Source organism: Chlamydotis macqueenii, chromosome 2 (assembly GCF_036417535.1).
Source record: "Chlamydotis macqueenii isolate bChlMac1 chromosome 2, bChlMac1.mat, whole genome shotgun sequence".
Classification (NCBI taxonomy): Eukaryota; Metazoa; Chordata; class Aves; order Otidiformes; family Otididae; genus Chlamydotis; species Chlamydotis macqueenii.
In genome coordinates, this window is record NC_141557.1 from 17,494,651 (window position 1) to 17,511,855 (window position 17,205).

The window sequence follows — 17,205 nt, forward strand, 5'->3', positions numbered from 1 at the left end:
CTGCTAAATACAGAGGATTGAACTAAGTCCTGAGCAAGCGCATCTCAGTGAAATTATACCTGGGCCAAGACCAACCTAAGCAGTTAAAGTGTACTTCACTATCACTGGTGAAACATAAATAAACAGAAGCAGAGAGAGACGTAAGTCACCGTCCTACTGAACAGCTCAAGGAAGATCTGCTTACTGGGAACACGCCTGGCTGGAATAGTCACATAACCTATTTTAGACACCTAATGTAGGTTGCCTATGTCAGTAGGCTGATGTCTGTGTATGGTCAATGCATAGAATTAGGTGCACCCCTCCAGACAGTGCTTAGAACATCTAAATTAAGGAATATTTAGGTTCCTAATTTGGATGCTCTGAGTTTCCCTCCAGAGGTGCCTCTCTTCACTGACTGTGCAGAGAGCGAGGCTCCTAATTTAGGAACATGATGCACTTCTCAACTAGGAAAGGAATTACTTAGGAGCTGTGAATTACTCCTTCCTTCCCTTCCCCTCTACTGGCAGCTAAACCTACCTCGGCATCAGACTGAGGCCAGATTCTGGTTACAGTAATATTGGTGGCAACTGTGGTGTAATTTTATCCACTTACAGTAACGGAAGCTCTAGACTGGTAGAAATTAAAATAAGAGTTTAGTCTGTGATGTTGATATTCTTGTCTGAGAATTGCTGATACTGGAATCTTTACTTCTGTTTGAAAATTTTGAGACAAAAATCTCAACATTTCTAAACACATAAAGTAACTTAAAGCTTTGTTTACTATCATGCCACATACGCAGAGCATGAGGAAATGATAGCATCCCATTTACAGACTGCTTGTTCCACAGCCATTGTCTTAGAAGAGCATCCAGCTGTGGCAGAGAGAAACCACAATCAGGCTAGGGAGTCTAAAAGGAAGCAGAAGATCACAAAGACATGATAAATAAGACAAACGACACTCATAACTTGGTGTCTATTCAGGTTCTGCGGGACATTTCCTATCTAAAAATGGAATTGTGCTTCTGGGCCTCTGCAATTCCTGTAACAGTCTTTGCTATTTTAAGGGTTAAACCCTCATCCCACATCCTTTGGGCAATTAAGGATTAAAGGATCCTGTCTTCACTTAGCTGGTTTCTTAACTTCCCTAGAAGATGCGCCCTTACATACTTTAGAGAAAAACCTTGATTGAGAAAGCGGCAAAACTGCAATTTCAAGATACTTTTAAAATGTAACGGATTTCAGATGCTGTTCTATGGATTTGCTACTATATTTTATTTTGGAATGTTTAATTTGCTAAGGGAAATCCTGCTTCTCTGGCATGAACACACAATTATTAAAGCTCATTTCATTATTTTGAGACTGATAGCACAATTTGGTTCATTGTTTAACATTCCATTGCTATGAATACAATGAAATTCTCTAATGATTAATAGGATTTGTTATTTTAAATAATCATGCTGAACCTTATTTGCAAGACTTATTAGGTCTGTATCTTCCATATGAATAATGCATCTCTAACTGTACAGCCAACTTTGGAGAGCTGCTACTCATTTGTAGAATATCCTTCTCTCTGACTGCTTTGGGGACAATTATTCCGCAACGTGGTGCCCACAGTTGTGTACCACATCTCATCCTACTGCCACTAATGGCATCCTCAGAAGGATTTCCCCCACAGACATTTCTGATTAATTTTTAGGACACTTTACTCTGTTGTACACACACACAGAGAGCATTTCCATACTCTTGTCTATGTTGTCACCCTCTCAGCAGGAAGTGGTTTCTGCTAGAAACATTTTGATTCTCAGCAATTTTCTGTACCCCCAGAGTGACCTGAACAAAAGACACTTGTGGCAGAAAGTGCAGAAGTCCAATGCTAAGCTCCCACTGTTTGATGTGATCCTTACCGTTCATATTGACATTTATACAGACACAAATAAGAGAAAAAAAAATGGCAGTGGTTTGTAAATTCTGCTCTCCTTGGGTTTCAGCCACAGAAAAAGCTGGCTTTCAGCACAGCTCATCCCTGTATGTATCAAAAAGCCAGCCCCTTCCCATTTTTTTTTTATTCCCAGTGAAGGACTAACAGAAATGAAGAGAATTGTCTAGAACTTCCCATTTACTTCTTTTCTTCATCATACAATCATACAAGCAGAAGTAACAGGTAGGAAAAAAAAAACAGAAACACATACATGTTCTGATGTGAAGGCAACCAGCCTGGGAATAGCTGCCATTCCTTTTTCTTTAACTTCTGGGAACATCTTGAAACGTGCAATCAACATAGCATACATGTTAGATATGGCACCACCTGGAGTCCACAGTAATATACTGTTACTTTTTCTATGCATCGTAATATTATTGCAGAACAAACGACAAGTCTTCCTACAGTTTTTCTAACTCTAATGTTAATCTTTCTGCTGAATGGCAGATTCTTCTTCCTGATGCTCCTCACAGCTGGGTTGTGTAATAACAGGATCTACTACACCCAAGTAACAATTTATGCAAAAAGTACTGCTGCAAAAAATTATAGGGGTTTCCTTTCATCCTCATTTTTTGTTACCATTTCTCCTTTACTCCTCAATCTTATCTTTCCATACGCCATCAACACATAATCCCCACTCTGTTCCACCTACCCAGTGGACGCCACCACAAGACAACTTCCTAAGTGGCTTCCAAATGCAACCTAAACTGTGCTCTCCCCTCCCAAATTAGGGTGGTGTTTCAAGCCCCAGCTCTGAGGAAACCCACACAGTGTGCCCCCACAGATATGATCTTCTGGATAACTGGAGCGAGGGAAGGGAAGAAAAAGGATCATTCTAACAAATACTTCTATTTTTATTTGTCCTCTGATTGGAGCAAGGGGAAAAGGTTAGATGTCCCTAACACTAGCCTAGAAATCACTGGCATTCATTGACTTAAAATACCCACTTCAAGATGGGTATCAGATGACAGCTCTACAGTATTCTGTACCCGTATTTCAGTTATCAATGCATAAATTAAAAACAATCACTTCAGTTTTCATTTTTGAGATTTTTACAAACTTAGCTTCTGTATCTACAGCGGAACCATGTTTGATTACACGTTAATGCTGCATGAGCACTATGGGAATATAATGCAGAACCTGGGGCAGAGTCTGAGTACTTTTACATGTGCACGCACACAAACATACACACACACAGACACAGAGATGTATACATAAAATCCATCAGTTTTATCCTGTATATATACTATATATATATACACTGATTATATACTGATGTTTATGCACATATATTTATATAAAGTAAAGATGTATATTGATCATGGTTTTAGGCTTTTAAATGAACAGGTCAGAGGGCAGCTGAGGTAGAGTTCAGCTAATTCAACTTTCCTCCGTCTAAAAACAGACTCAAGAGCACAAGACAGGCACTTCCAGAAGATGATTCAGCTCATCCTAAGGTACCTGCTTGTGCTAGGTGGGATGACTTGCCCTGCAAACTCATCCACCCCTCTCCTTTGAATATATGAGAGCTGCTGTTAACTAGCACAGGGCAGACACCCAATGCTTGGACAGCCAAAGTGAGACAAGATAAAATCCACCCTTGAAACAGATGAAATTTAGGTCTGCTGAAAGCAGGGACATTACACCATGTTACAGCAGCAGGGTATATGTGCTAGCAAATTTAACATAGTTTTGAATTTTGTAAGATTCGTATTTATCCCACTAGAGCTATATATACTGTTCCATAGCCCACAGAAACCGTGCCCTTCATTTCCAACCAGTGTCCCAGCTCTGGCCTTGCAGTGATGCTGCCCCTGCTGTGGGCATCCCCTGACCTCACTGGCCCTCCTGTAAATCCAAGGGAAAACACCACAGAGGAACGGCACCGCCAGCGCCGGTGCCAGCACAGACCAGGCTATTTGCTCTCCTTTCAACTATCTTGAGAAGCATGAACACGTTTCTACACCTCTTAACAAACAACAAAACAAGAAATGGAGAGAATAAGAGGTTCAGGTACCCATCTCTAAAAAACGCAGATGGCATGTAATGGCTGCCATTGATGATTTAGGTGACTGAACTAAGGTGTCCGGCTTGGAGAAATTTGGCCTATCTTGTCCAAAATCATCGGCTCAATGAAGTCAAAAGAATCAAGACTGAAACGTTAAGTTTCTTCAATACCAAGCTTTCCTATTACTACTTATTACTCACACATTTAACCTTGAGCTTACTAATAAGCCTGCATTCTGGCTTTAATTTTGCAGCTGTGTTTACACCCACTGTTAATTGCAGGCACAAAACCACACGTACAGAATCTGGAGAACCTGATCAGCCCTTTATGTTTTGCACGTATTGATACCATATATTTCACTCAAATGCAGAGAGCGAGAACCTTTTCTTCGCAACAGTAAGGTCTTCAGCTGAAGCTGTGACAGCTTGAAATGAGAAGACAGCATAGAGATGATGTTGATTACTGCCTAAAAAAGCAGAATCTGCACAGTGGGTATTGCTGCCTTAAGAGAGTGAATTAGAAAGATACACTTTGCACAAACCAGAAATTGCAGGGAAAGAATGGATGGCAGCACTGCAAACAGCCAGCACAGGTACAGGCCTGCCAGAGAGCCCGTCCCAGGCAGGTTTCAGGTAGATGAAATGAACTCCAGCATCTGATACTCCAGCAACGTCCTGGTCCCCCAGGTCAGGCCGGCACCTCTCGCGGACCCGGGAGGGACAGCAGGCCCTCCTGGGGCATTCATCGCTCCTGCCTCATGCTATCTCAAGCACAGTTTGACAAACTTGGGCAGATCTGGTGCTTGCACTGAGCTTTGCACCCCCCTGCCTGCTGCCCCTGCCCAGCCCCTGCCCACCAGGTCTGGCTGAGCAGCATTGCTATTGGTCTTCTCTCCCTTCTCTGGTCCCTCACCAGCCCAGCGTGGCTACTGCAGCTCAAGCCTGCAAGGTGAGGAACTGAAGACCAGCCATGTTGAGTCTGGCTAGGGACTGGACAGTAAGCAAGCACTGTCCAATTTCCAAAAACTTTGCCTTAGGTCCTGGGCTCGTGACACGTTTAGTTGCTTCCCTGTGTGATGGAGGCCACAGTTTCGGTCGGGCACTATACTCAGGTCTAAGCACTATCTTAAAAGCCGTCAGAGCTTTTGCTCTCAGTGCTTTTTAAATAGGGACTCAAGAAGAAGTAATGTAAATTCTTCTCATCTTTCTCCGCCTCTGTGCGAAGGCCCAGGACAAAAATCCTGCACCACTTCCCAGGTGTGCATTCAAATGTGAGAAGCTGAAGATGAGCCTTGCCTGACCCTTTATCCTATGACTTTACCCTTCATGCGCTCGGAGAGTTGAACACCCTAGGCTGTTATCAGCGAGGCCTTGCCTTTGCTCCATAATCCAGACACTCTCTCCCCTCCATGAGGTTAATGAACTCCCTTTCCAGAAGGGCTCCGTCCCCACCAGCTATCAGTCTGTTCTCTTTTGACAAGCCAAGAGGCTATGCCCAATGCCAATTCTTTCAATTTTTTTTTGCAATTTGGTGAGATGGATAGGCCCAAATTTTTAGCAATGAAAATCCAGAGTAAGATAGAAGGTGACAAAGAGTATAAATCAAAAGACTAAACGGAATGAGCAAAAAAAAAAGTCTTAATGTAGTGTTTGTCAGAGTCAATGATTTCTCTACAGTTAATCACACTCATTTTTTGCCTTATTGACCTGCCCTGGAGGAACCAGGTTTCTGAGCCTTTAGGTACTCAGATTAACTGGCCACCCAAGTACCCCAACTGAGCTCGACAGGCCAGCTCACACACGGAAAGCTAACCGCATACTGTAACATTGGTAGGACCTTACCGACTCCACTAAAATTACTTAAAGGAATGCTGCATCTTTCCCTCTTCGCTCCAATTTCCCCTGCGGTGATGGAGAGCATTGTTGTGTTTCCTCCCTCCATTATTAATACAATAGTCTTTCTATTTCATGTAATCCATAAAAAGTGGGGGCAAAGCGAAACTGCAAGGCAAATGTCTCTTCTGATTATGTTTCCCATGTGCCATTACAGCTGCTCATAATGCAGTGCAATTTCTTCAAACAGACCCTCATAATCACATCCCTGAAATTCATAAACATGCAATATTTTATCTCAAAGAGGCCACTGGTGGTTATTAGCAAGTGTCCTCTCGAACATGCATATTTAATTACGTTTACTCTTTAACTACGGGGGATGTCATATAACATAGTCTGAAAAATAAAGAAAGCTTGAAATATCATGTACCAGGTGAAAATATCCCATCGCCAGAGCCCCCTGGCCAGCCAACCATCTCTCTCATTTTCCTTAGTGTGACATATTCCAAAAGTACAAACACTGGAGCAATTTCATAGGTGAACCTGAAACGTAGTAATGTCCATATTTAATGCCTTCATCTGCAACACTGAGACATCTTTTTCCAATATTACATTACATTATAGCCACAATATGCTCTATCTTGCCCTGGGTAGAGTTTTGGTTTACAATACTTTTGATAACCTTCCTTCTGATTTGACATCAAATGTTTAGAAGGAGAAATACTGAGAGCTCTTGAGACTCCATTTACACCCATTTCAGTAAAACAAATCTTGCCCACCTCTTCCAGGCTCAAGGCTTTGCCCTATATTCAAGAGCTGCTGGGCAGAGCCAGACCTTCGCCTTGCAAAAACCTGTGTGCGTGTCTAGTCCCAGAGTGAAAAAAAAACCCCACACATTAAATCCTGCAGGTCTTTTTCTTACAGAAAGCCATGGCTCTAACTGCTCCAAGTATGGATTGTACATCACCCCTCTACATCGATGCAACTGTTCACTCAGCACACCTTTCATTTTACGTATTTATGCATGCAAAATGTTAAAATAGTTTTTCTATATATTTTTATGGACGGTAGCAAAAACGACATCATATTAGTATGAAATTTTATAGAAGACAGCCTACAGGAAAATGTTGGAAGTCTTCATGTAAATAGCTATAACAACCTTATAAAAAGGAGACAATTGTTTTTTCAGCAACCTTAACACAAAAGTATTCCTTCTTTCATTCAGTTACAGCAGCTAATATTTTAGAATATAACTGTAAAATTGTATTAAATATTATTATGGAAAAAAATCCGCTACTTACATATTAGTATTTGCTGCTGATGTCAGCCAGTCTGCTGCCAATCCAACCATGTCCAATCCAGTTGAAAGTTGATTAAAATACCTAGGGTGCCCTGCATAAGATGGAAAGTGTTATCAAAAGGCTGGTGACTCTGAATGAAACTATTCAGTGCTGAACGGTATATTTACCTCCGGATTTCTATAGAGAAGGAAGTGCTTCCAAGGTACAAAACAAAGCAAACAGCAAAAAACGCATTTCTTGGAAAAGGCAGGATTTCTTGTGTTTCTCATTGCAGACTCAGTAAAATCAGAGTAATTACAGTGAAGGCAGAATAATGAATTCCAACATTCCCTATTATCCTTTCAATATGCCTTGAAAATTAGCACATTGCTGCCTCACAGAAATAGCTGTTTGCTCCCGTTAGTGTGTCATGTGTTATCGCTGGATGTGTTTTTGCCTGGCTAGGTTTGAAAGGCATGCACGAGACACCATCTGAAGAGCTTGCCAGTACATATAACATCACTGATGAATGGCTAATGATTATAATAGACAGGGAGAAATGAGAAAATGGAACATTTTGGTGACTGCTTTGCACATGACTCAAAGGCTGATGATTGTACGAAGATGGCAGGGAAGGTGGCGGTACTTGTCATTTTTTCCCTGTCGGAGTGCAATTACAAATAGCCTGGCTGCTCGCAATTGTGATTTTAAACAAACTCCGTGAAAAACAGTGCTGCTGCCCCAGCAGAATGATGCACAAGAATATGCTCAAGGAGCTGATGGTTAATCTAACGGGCTCCTGATTTTTTTTCTAAAATTCTGTTAGAGATTTTTCTTAAAACATGCCTGGAGCCATTAAAGCCCGGAACCATTAAAACTCAGTTTTTACTAGTTGCTGTCCACAAGCCCCTGTTAAGTGGCGTAATTAACAGACGATTCACAATAATTTAAACGCCATCCGACTCAAAGGATGGCAGCCTCTGCTTGGAAAGCACCTGTCCCGACCCACGGACAACGTACTGTTATTGCTATCACGGAAAAACAAAAGACAGAGAGAGATGACTGAGGAAATGCAGACCCAGCACCAACAGAAGACTTATCTTTGGTCTCCAGTGGCCTCTTATCAGGTGCAGACACATGGCTGGCAGAACAGCTTGGGGAATTGCTCCCCAGCTCCCACCTTGCAGCACACAAAGACAAAGCAATCGGGCTGAGCGGGCAGACCGGAGCAGGGAGTAAAGGGCTGGGGGGTACACACGCAAAATCCAGCCCCCTGAGCCCTTAACCTGACATGAGCCCCGTGCGGCTGCCATCCAGCCTGACTGTGTTTTGCACTGAACTCTCCCCATCGGAGATAGGAACTGCCACCTTCCCCTGGTTCACGCTACCCAGGACATGCAGCCAAACCCCCTCAGGCACCACGGGATGCTGCTGAGACCCAGCAGGACGAACAGGATCCAGCCCCTGCCCTGCATGCTCTCACATGCGGTAGGAGGGCATGGGACAGGTGTGTGCCCTGCCAGCACTGCCAAAACCACAGCGATCCTATGCCAGGGGCTCTGCCTGCAGAGCACTGCATCTCCCCCAGTGATGAGATTTTATTTTTGAGAGAGATTTTTACATTTACAGCTCAGGTTCAATCTTACAGCCAGGCTCTGAGCGGGTTCCCAAATTCCACCAGAAAGGAACAGAAAATTAGGAGGTGAAAGCCTTTGGTGAATCTGGGCCACAGGAAGGCTCAAAGATGCCAGAAAAACTCCTGCTTTGGAAATAAATCCACACTGAAAAGCTGGAGAACAGCAGAATTCATATTCGCAGCTGCAATGTCTCAGCAGCTCTCCATCAGCCCCATACCCAGCCCCAGGCGACAGCTCTGTTGTCACTGCTTGTTTCTTCAAGGAAACCCCACAGCACACCTCCTGCTTCGGGAACCACCAGAGGAACGGGGTTGGCTGCACACAGGGCTGGGGGCAGCCGTACCCTAGAGTGAGCAAGGTCGCAGGGAGCAGCTCTGTGCCCCTGCAGAGACGTTACTGCAGGGAGAGCAGGAGCTGCTGCTGGCACGGCTGCTGGCAGAGTCCCCAGCGCTGACACTCGTAACATGGCCCCCTCCACTCTGTGCCCTTCCCTTCTGCAACGTGGCCTTAATGCGCGACGGCAGAAAACGCAATGCCCCAATCTAACCCCAACTTCACCTGCAAGGGTTCATCCGTCCGTTTGACACCTGAGCTGTCTTCCCCCTCAGCTAGATGGCCACGGAAAACTGTGGCTTTGCCAAGAAGACAGGCTCCACCAGCCACATGAGAAGAGTTTGGGAGAGATGCTCAAAAATCACCACCCGGGTGCTGTCTGCCTGAAACACACATCCTTTGTTGTGGTTGTCACCAAACAAAGAGGTGACTGACAGGGTGCAGGGAGAGATATGAAAATAGGAGCTTTTTGCTTACTGATTGGTTTAGCAACACACAACATATTTATGCATATCCCAGAGTAAATCAGGAGATGATGGGCAAGAGCCGGGACTGAGACACTGGGATGGCCCGGGATGGGCTTGCCCCGCTGAGGACAAGCCTTTGCCCCACGCACTCTCCTCTCAAACACGTTCCTGCTTGCTCTTGGATTCAGGCGCGGACATCCCTGACCGTTAACATGCAGCCTTGACAGGGAAGCAATGCCAAGGGCTGAGCAAAGCCGGACAGCATGAACAAAGGTGTGGTTGGCGGCACCTGCTTCAGCCTGGCCCACAGCCCCAGTGCCTGCAACCAGCATCAGGGCCTGCCAGGGAGCGGGGCTGTAACCCTTCCTGGGGTTCCCAAGGCATTTTTAAATGCTTGTATTTTGATCCTCCCCTGGCGAGCCTTGCACAGGAATTTTGCATCCATCCTTCCCTCTATCTGCAGATGCTGCCTTCCATGTTCTCTGAAGACAAAATTTTCGCCAGGCATAGATGCCAGTAGCTGGGAAGGGGGTGAAAAGCCCCTGGTGTGGCTCCCATGGGCACCCCAGCAAGCCACGGCACGCAGGCAACACCTGGGAGCATCCCACACCCACCTCTCGGCCGAAAAATCATCCATCCGCCTCCTCAAATCCCAACCCGGGGACTTGGGGATCCAGCTGTGAGGCTAATCTAAGCAATACAATTTATTTTCCAATCAACCTCCCGGGCCCCTGCAGCCAAACGCAAGCCCAGCCCGCCCCCCCCCACCAGCCCAGGAGGGGCCGCGCCCGAAGGGCCGCTGCAGCGGGAGGGGAGGCAGACCCCCGCCGCCAGAAACCTCACCGCTTTGTCCTCCCGCCGAGGGTAATGCAAGGGTTTTACTCCGAAACCCATGCCGAAGGGCTCCGGGTGTAAATCCCACGCGTTTCGTGAGCCCCTCCCCCCCACCGCCCAACTCAGGCTGGGGCAGCCAAGCAAAGTGGCTCCGCACCCCCCAGGTGAACCCCACCGCATCCCACGCAACCCCCCCAGCACCGGTCCTTGAAAGCGTTATATTCATTTAAACGAATTAAAAAAAAAAGCCAAGAAGGGAAAGTCTCACATATTTACAGGAAGGAAGAGAAACAGTAACATTGTTTTAAAGAGCCTTTTTTGGATGCACAAAATGAAATAGGTCCGTTATGTGAAACGGGCTACAACAACAACAACAACAACAACAAAAACAACGAAAAAAACCCCCCAAAACAACAACAAAAAAACGAAAATCGCTTAAGAACCCCCACTCTTTGACTTCCTAGATTCACACATCCTGTGTTTCACAGCATTCTGTGAAAATACGTTTCCTATGCCCTACCCAGACACATCACATGGATCACTGGACTGATCGACTTTGTTCCCGTGGACATAATTTATCTGACCATTTATTCCAATATTTCACAGACGTTTTGACAGCACCCGACTCATGCATCAAAAACATTTAGCTAAACATTTCCACCTCTAAACGAGGAAGGTTACATAGATCCCTCTCAATCTTTACTGGGACCAGTCTGTTCTGCTCCCAAAAGGTGTCAAAAACAGTTTTTTGTTTTCCCCTCAACCTCTATTCACAAATCAGCCTTTTGTCTCTTTCAGGAATGGCTACACCTTTATATTTCCGCAATTTCTCCGTAATTCAGACTCCCCTAAGAGCTCCCTGCTCTCCACGCAGTTTCTCAATCACAGCCCTAATCGTAGCTGCGCTTTCTGTCCGCCCCGCCGCAGTTTGTTTAAGGTGGCCCCGGGTGGGGAGCCGGGGGCTTCCCCACGCACGGCTGAGCCCCGCGCTGCCTCCCCGGCACGAAGCCCACATCGGGGCACGACTAACGGGGGTCCCGGACAGGCAAGAGTTAACTCGTCCCTGCCCTCCCCAGTGAAAAACGACAACAACAAAAGGCAATTAAAACAGTTCGGGCTTTGTTTTTACTGCTGGAGCCTTTAGTTGGGGAAAAAAAAAATTAAAAAAAAACAAAACCAAAACCAAAATCCAAACAATACTCCTGTGGGCAATTCTGCCAAATTTTCCTGGGTTTATGTCCTGCAGGTACGGGGCGAGACTCGGCAAATGGCCGCTCAGAGCTCTCATTTCCAGGCTGTTTATTGCGATTTTGGCTGTTAAATGGGCTGATCCCTGCTGCCCCCGCTACAAGGACACCCCCACCCCCCCACCGCAAGGGGCAATCCCGGGCCATCACTGGTAACACCGATGAAAAGGAAAGGAGGGAAAAGGTGGTGAACAGGCTGCTCGGTGCCACACTCGGCGACTCCGACGCACGGAAGCATTAATTTTAACTGGGCAAGGGCGGGCGATGTTGCACCGACAGCGGCAGAGACGAGGGCGCCGGAGTATTCCATCATTTAGGAAAACGATTTCTGTCTCCGCTAGAAATTGCTTGGAACTGGCAAAATACAGCCTCTGCTCCAAGCTTTAACGTTTCAAGACAAAATGAAATGACACCTTTAATCAATGGATGAGACCACAGAGGGTAGAAAATGAGCACGACCATTACCTGTTTTAATCGCATACTTCAGAGTTGTTCTGCAGTTCAATAAAATTTCTTCCAAGGTCTGTGGCTGGTCTGCCAGTTCCCAGTTATACTCCTGGAGCAACTCATTTGGGTAATGGAAATCAATAACTTTCGTTGATCTATCAAAACTTTTCACCACATACTGAAGTAAGATGTCCACCACATCTTGCAGGAAAGACATCGTTGTTATTTCTCCATTGCATGCCGGCAGAAGATCTGGGAATGGAGAAATGAAAAGTTAACTTCACTTTACGACCTTATACACTGATTTTGGATAAAGGCTTCTCCCATTTATGCTTAGGAAATCTTTTCACTGTGTTTAATAAAAAATAGACTTTATTTTCATTTAATAGGCAAAGTGGTGAGATTGTATTTAAAGGAATGTTCCGAGAGATGTAGTTGAGTTTTAATTTCCTATCTTAAATAGCAATTTTTGCCCACAGTATATTTCAGACCAATTTTTTTTTATGACAACGAGAGAGAGTGGGGAAACAAGAAAAAAAGGAAAACTAAATCTCAGGAAAAATAAAAATGGGGAAAAAATGCTACCAGGAGCACTCTAAAAACCTGCCGTTTGCCTTGCAATAAAATACCATCATTCTGACTCTCCAATGCCAGGAACTTGTTGATAATTTAACGCCTTTTTCCGAGGCGATGCTGCACGCACCCACTGCCAGCTTTTGTTTAAACTGAAGCGCGATGGCTCAGGCAGAGCCGGGCTGTGGGGACCCCCTCTCCCCCCCACTTTCGGGGGACCCGGGAGAGGTCGGGCAGGCAGCAGCCGCGCAAACGGGAGCATTTCTGGGCAGTGCGTTTCCGCGGGGAGCCGGGGGCGATTTAGTAGCGGAGACGCTACCGCCAAGGTCAGAAAAGATGAAGCGCAAAACCAGCTCGAATTAAAACAAACAGTAAGAGCGCGCTATTCCTCCCTCCTCCCCTCCAACCTTAATTACGTCGCGGGGACCTCAACGAGAAGGTCGCTGCTGTCAGTGCAACTTAGAGCAACTTGCAAGCCGTGATTTTATTTTTATTTATTTTATTTTTCCTCAAGATCTTTTCTGATCCTTTTTTCTTTCGGTTTGTTTTTTTTTTGTTTGTTTGTTTGGTTTTTTTTGGCGGGTTTGAGAACCGCCCAGGCGGTTCAGCAGGGGGCCGGGGCGCGGGGCCACCGCATATCGCTGGGACCCCCGGTCTCCGCACACCGCGGGCAATTTCCCAGTTTCCCCACCGAAGGGCTGTCATTGGGGTTTTTTTGTTTGTTGTTTTGGAGGGGTTTTTCTTTTAGAGATGCAGCGTGGCCCGGGAGCGCCATTACCTGTTGCGTGCAGAAAGGCGTAATTCACCTCCGCTTTTTGGCAGCCGCAGGGTTTTTTGTCGCAGGTACAGGCCGGCCGCGGCTCCGCTCCCCCCGGGGCTGCCCTGGCGCCGGTTTCCACGGGCTTCTCGGCATCTCCGTAGAGCAGGGCTTGACAGCGACACGGACAACACGACCTCAGCACCGCGGCACCAGCCCCCGTCCCCCCAAAACCCCCGCCCCGGGGCAGGGCCCGCAGCCCCCCTCCCCCACCCCCGCCAGCGCTTCGCGGGCGCGCAGCCCGACCTCCGCCGCCGCGGGGCCCCCCCGTCCTTACCGCAGAGTTTGTTTCCGATCCCTCCCGTGAACTTCTGGGCAACCTGGCACCAAGCTCTGGCTGCAAAAGAGAAAAAAAAAAAAAAAGGAGCGCAGGGTTCGTGTGGACGGGCGCGGGCCGGGGGCGCCTCGTCCGACAGCCGGCACCGCTTCCCAGGAGCCCCCTGTCCAGCCGCGCCGAGCCGGGCTAAAGCCGCCGTCGGTCCCTGCGGCCCCGTCCCGCCGGTCCAGCTGCCACAAACGGGTCTCCGGCGACCGGGCAGCGCTGCCGCGGCGGCTCCGTCGGGCCGGTCCCTCCCGGCTGCTCGGCGCCCTCCCTCCTGTCCCCCCAACCTGTGCCGGGGCTCTCAGCGGCCGCGGAGCCCTCCTCGGCCCCGAAGGACCAGAAGCCGGAGCCGGGGCTTGCCATGGCGGAGGCGAACCGGCGGGGCGGGCGAAGAGCGGCGAGCTGCAGCCCCGGCGGCCTGAGCCAGTGTGCGTGAGTGTCAGTGTGCGAGTGTGTAAGTGCGCGTGTCTGCGCCAGGCGGCGGCAGGCGGAGGGGCGGGGGCGCCCCGGGCACGCGTGGGTGGGAGCGTCTCCCGTGGGTGCCCCCGGGGTGGGCTTCGCCGAACCGGCGCAGCTCCCCGCCGGCCACTGCCCCCAGCGTGTGACGGGACGGGCAGCGCCGGGGGGGGGGCCGGGGGAGGCTGCTCTGAAGGGTCTCCCGCACCCTGCGTCGAAGGGGCGGGGTGGGGGGAACGGAGCCCTAGGGCCAGCCCTATTGGGGTTGCAACCACCTCGTAGCGGGGGAGGCGAGGGAGGTGCCTTGTCCCACCTCCACCGCACCGGCGAGCAGCGGGGGAGTCCCGGGGCGGGGAAGGGAGAGCCCTCCCACACCCCCACCGCCCCCCCGGCTCGGCCCGCAGCGACCGGCGCGGTCCCCGTCGGGCTGTGAAACGGCGTGTAAGGCGCTGGTGGAGCAGCCCGTGCGGGGCGGGGGCGGCTCTGGCTCCTCCCTCCCTCTCCCGGGCTGGGCAGAGGGGTCCCAGCCGATCCGCTCCAGCGCCCAGGGAGGCAGCGGGTCTCGGAGGGCAGACTGGAAGAGGAGGAAAACAACCGCTCCTTTTCCTTCCCCGACGTCGTTTCTGAAGGCAACCAAACCGCCCCCTTCCACCCAGCCGGTTCTACGCCGGAGCGCGGAGCCCTTTCTCGCCGTGGCTGCCTCTCCTCCCGCACAGGAGGGATTTCAGGCCCAAACCCCATAGAGAGGAGGCAGGCGAGACCACGCCAGGTCAGGCCAGGATTTGGCCCTGCCGAGGGCATCGGTCACGCAAGTCCCCGCTGCTCCCCGCAGCCTGGCCCTGGGGGCTGCCGGGCCGTGTTCAGTCGAGGGTATCTCCCTCCGCTTTCTTCCTAGGACTGGCCCCCCCGTGAAACCTCACGGAAATGTCTCGATGTTTTAAAACACTGCCCTGGTGGGAAAGTAAAAGAAAACCAGCCTAGGCATCTCCTCATGTTTCCAGATCACATCAGCTTTCAGGAAACGTAGACCGTAACTCAGGCTTTCCACGGCGAGAGGCTGCTGAGAGCTCTTCCTCACTTTGCTCCTGTCCCAGTCCCCAGCGTTTTCACCAGTTCTGGGTGTAATTCAGACACAGCCAACCGTATCACTGCCCTGTGCATTTTTATTTACTTTACCATTTTAATAATACATGAGAAAGCAACTTTAAAACAGATTTCAAAATTTAAACAATGTATTGCAAATTTTATATTGCAGCAAATTTTAGATTTGGTGCACAGCCTTGTAACTAGTTAAAGATCGGGAAGCAATGGTTACCTGTCTCTGGGGAAAGGACCAAGGGTGTGGGGGGAACAGACAAAAACCCAACCCCTGTGGCTGGCTGCTGCCGCTGATTGTAGTATTTAGGAGAGCTAAGCAAGGGAGCAGGATCAGGCCTTTATACTGGCATCATGAAATTTGCCATCTCTTGCTTTGCAGCTGGGAACATGCAATTATGAATCCTGAAAGGAAGCTCAGCAATTATCTCTGTGGTTTCTGTGAAATAAGGTCTTTTGAGTAAGGAATTGGGGGAAAATTTGAACACGGTACCTATAGCTTTTATTTCCACCTAATTTCTAGTGGAACTGATTAAGGATGATTATTACAGTTAGGCAGCAATCAACCAGAGAGTGTATTTCTATTCCTTTCTTGGCACCCCAGAGATTAAGATTCCTAAAAATCTAATGCAAAGGAGAACAAAGCAAACACGATTTAAGTTCCTCATTTAGTCACAAAGCTCAGAGGCAAAGGAGAGGGCTGGATATACTTCCCATAAATGGACATCTCCAACATAAAGATTATACACACAATATTGACCTTTAAAACTGGCTACAGTAAAGTCAATAATGAAATAAACTGCCACAGTATGTTATGCAATTAATCACTTATGTTTGTTTTCATTAGACTGACGCGTGCCACAAACAGTTCATCCCAAAATTTAGGCATTGTAAACCTAAAATGAGCAGAAATTCCCCTATGGTGTTCTTGTAATTTTTCCTGTAAAACAATTTATTAGAAACAATAACTAAGGTTTGCTGAAGGTGCATATGGGAATTTGAAAGCTTAACTAGGGAACTATAAACTAAATGATCTGTTTTAATTGGATGAGGCTGATGAAATGCAAAAAAAGAAAAAAATATGCATTGAGGAGAGTAAACTAGATTTAAGCTGCTTAATGTCTAATAATTTTAAGATGTAGCAGTGGTATCCAAAAGAAAGCTGATTTTTATATTAGGTTTTTTAAAGGTATATGATATGTGACTGACAGTGTCCCTTTGCTATGGTGTTGGGCTGTAAACCACAGTAATTCATATTCACATGAACACACACATTGTAAACGTGAAACATTAGAGATTAAAAAAAAAAAAAAGGAAGCACATGGTATAAAATGATAAAAAAGATTATGCTAATAAAAGCCAAATGGCAGCAGGAACAGCAGCAGCAGCTAGAACTGCTGGATAAGGCGCCGGCGCTGTGAGGTCTTCCGCAGCAGTCGTCTGTAGTCATAGGGATTATCTTCAGTTTTACTCTCTTCCAGGGGGCTTTCTGCAACCCTCGACCTAGGGATTAAGCGCAGAAGTCTTTTAGAAATTAAAGCCAAAACATTTACCTTGGCAAACATTCCTAATCGACTGCTTAACCTCAGGGGAAAAAATAAAAGGGGGAAGAAAAAAACCATCTGAATTTGCTAGGCTTCTTCCTGCGCTGCATAAAGCAGGCACCTCAGAACAAACACATTATATATTAAAAGCAGATGAACACAGAAGAACAACATGTTCTTCTATGAAGGGGACATTATAAAAGGACATAAAAACACTGAGAACACGGGGGTGCTTTGCAGTAGCATTTGCCTGATGGTTACTGAACCAGATTTTCAGTTGGCATAAATTTGTTTGCTCTGTTTTTAACCTGCCTGTGGAGCTCACTGTAAATGGCCATCTCATCTCTTTTTTTTTTT

At 47.4% G+C, this 17,205-nt stretch overlaps 2 protein-coding genes across 4 annotated transcripts in view; both read right to left on the bottom strand.

Moving 5' to 3' along the window:
* GAD2 (glutamate decarboxylase 2) overlaps positions 1–14,352 on the bottom strand; it is a 39,839-nt gene extending 25,487 nt beyond the window's left edge. Inside the window, exons 1-7 of the mRNA XM_086742139.1 lie at positions 14,041–14,352; positions 13,709–13,768; positions 13,393–13,542; positions 12,060–12,293; positions 7,098–7,188; positions 6,227–6,339; positions 2,168–2,283 (exon numbers count right to left, since the gene is read on the bottom strand). Coding sequence (XP_086598265.1) covers positions 2,168–2,283; positions 6,227–6,339; positions 7,098–7,188; positions 12,060–12,293; positions 13,393–13,542; positions 13,709–13,768; positions 14,041–14,116 — 840 coding nt within the window. The 5' untranslated portion in view covers positions 14,117–14,352. The remainder of the gene's footprint in view (positions 1–2,167; positions 2,284–6,226; positions 6,340–7,097; positions 7,189–12,059; positions 12,294–13,392; positions 13,543–13,708; positions 13,769–14,040) is intronic.
* A 1,000-nt stretch (positions 14,353–15,352) lies between these two features.
* The window catches only part of MYO3A (myosin IIIA), a 119,518-nt gene continuing 117,665 nt past the window's right edge, over positions 15,353–17,205 (bottom strand). For 2 of the 3 annotated variants that reach the window (XM_086741556.1, XM_086741554.1), the window contains one exon: positions 15,353–16,807. In XM_086741556.1, the coding sequence (XP_086597682.1) occupies positions 16,693–16,807 (115 nt within the window). In that variant the 3' untranslated portion in view covers positions 15,353–16,692. Of the gene's footprint in view, positions 16,829–17,205 lie in introns of all 3 variants that reach the window. The other variant, XM_086741555.1, reaches the window with a different exon arrangement.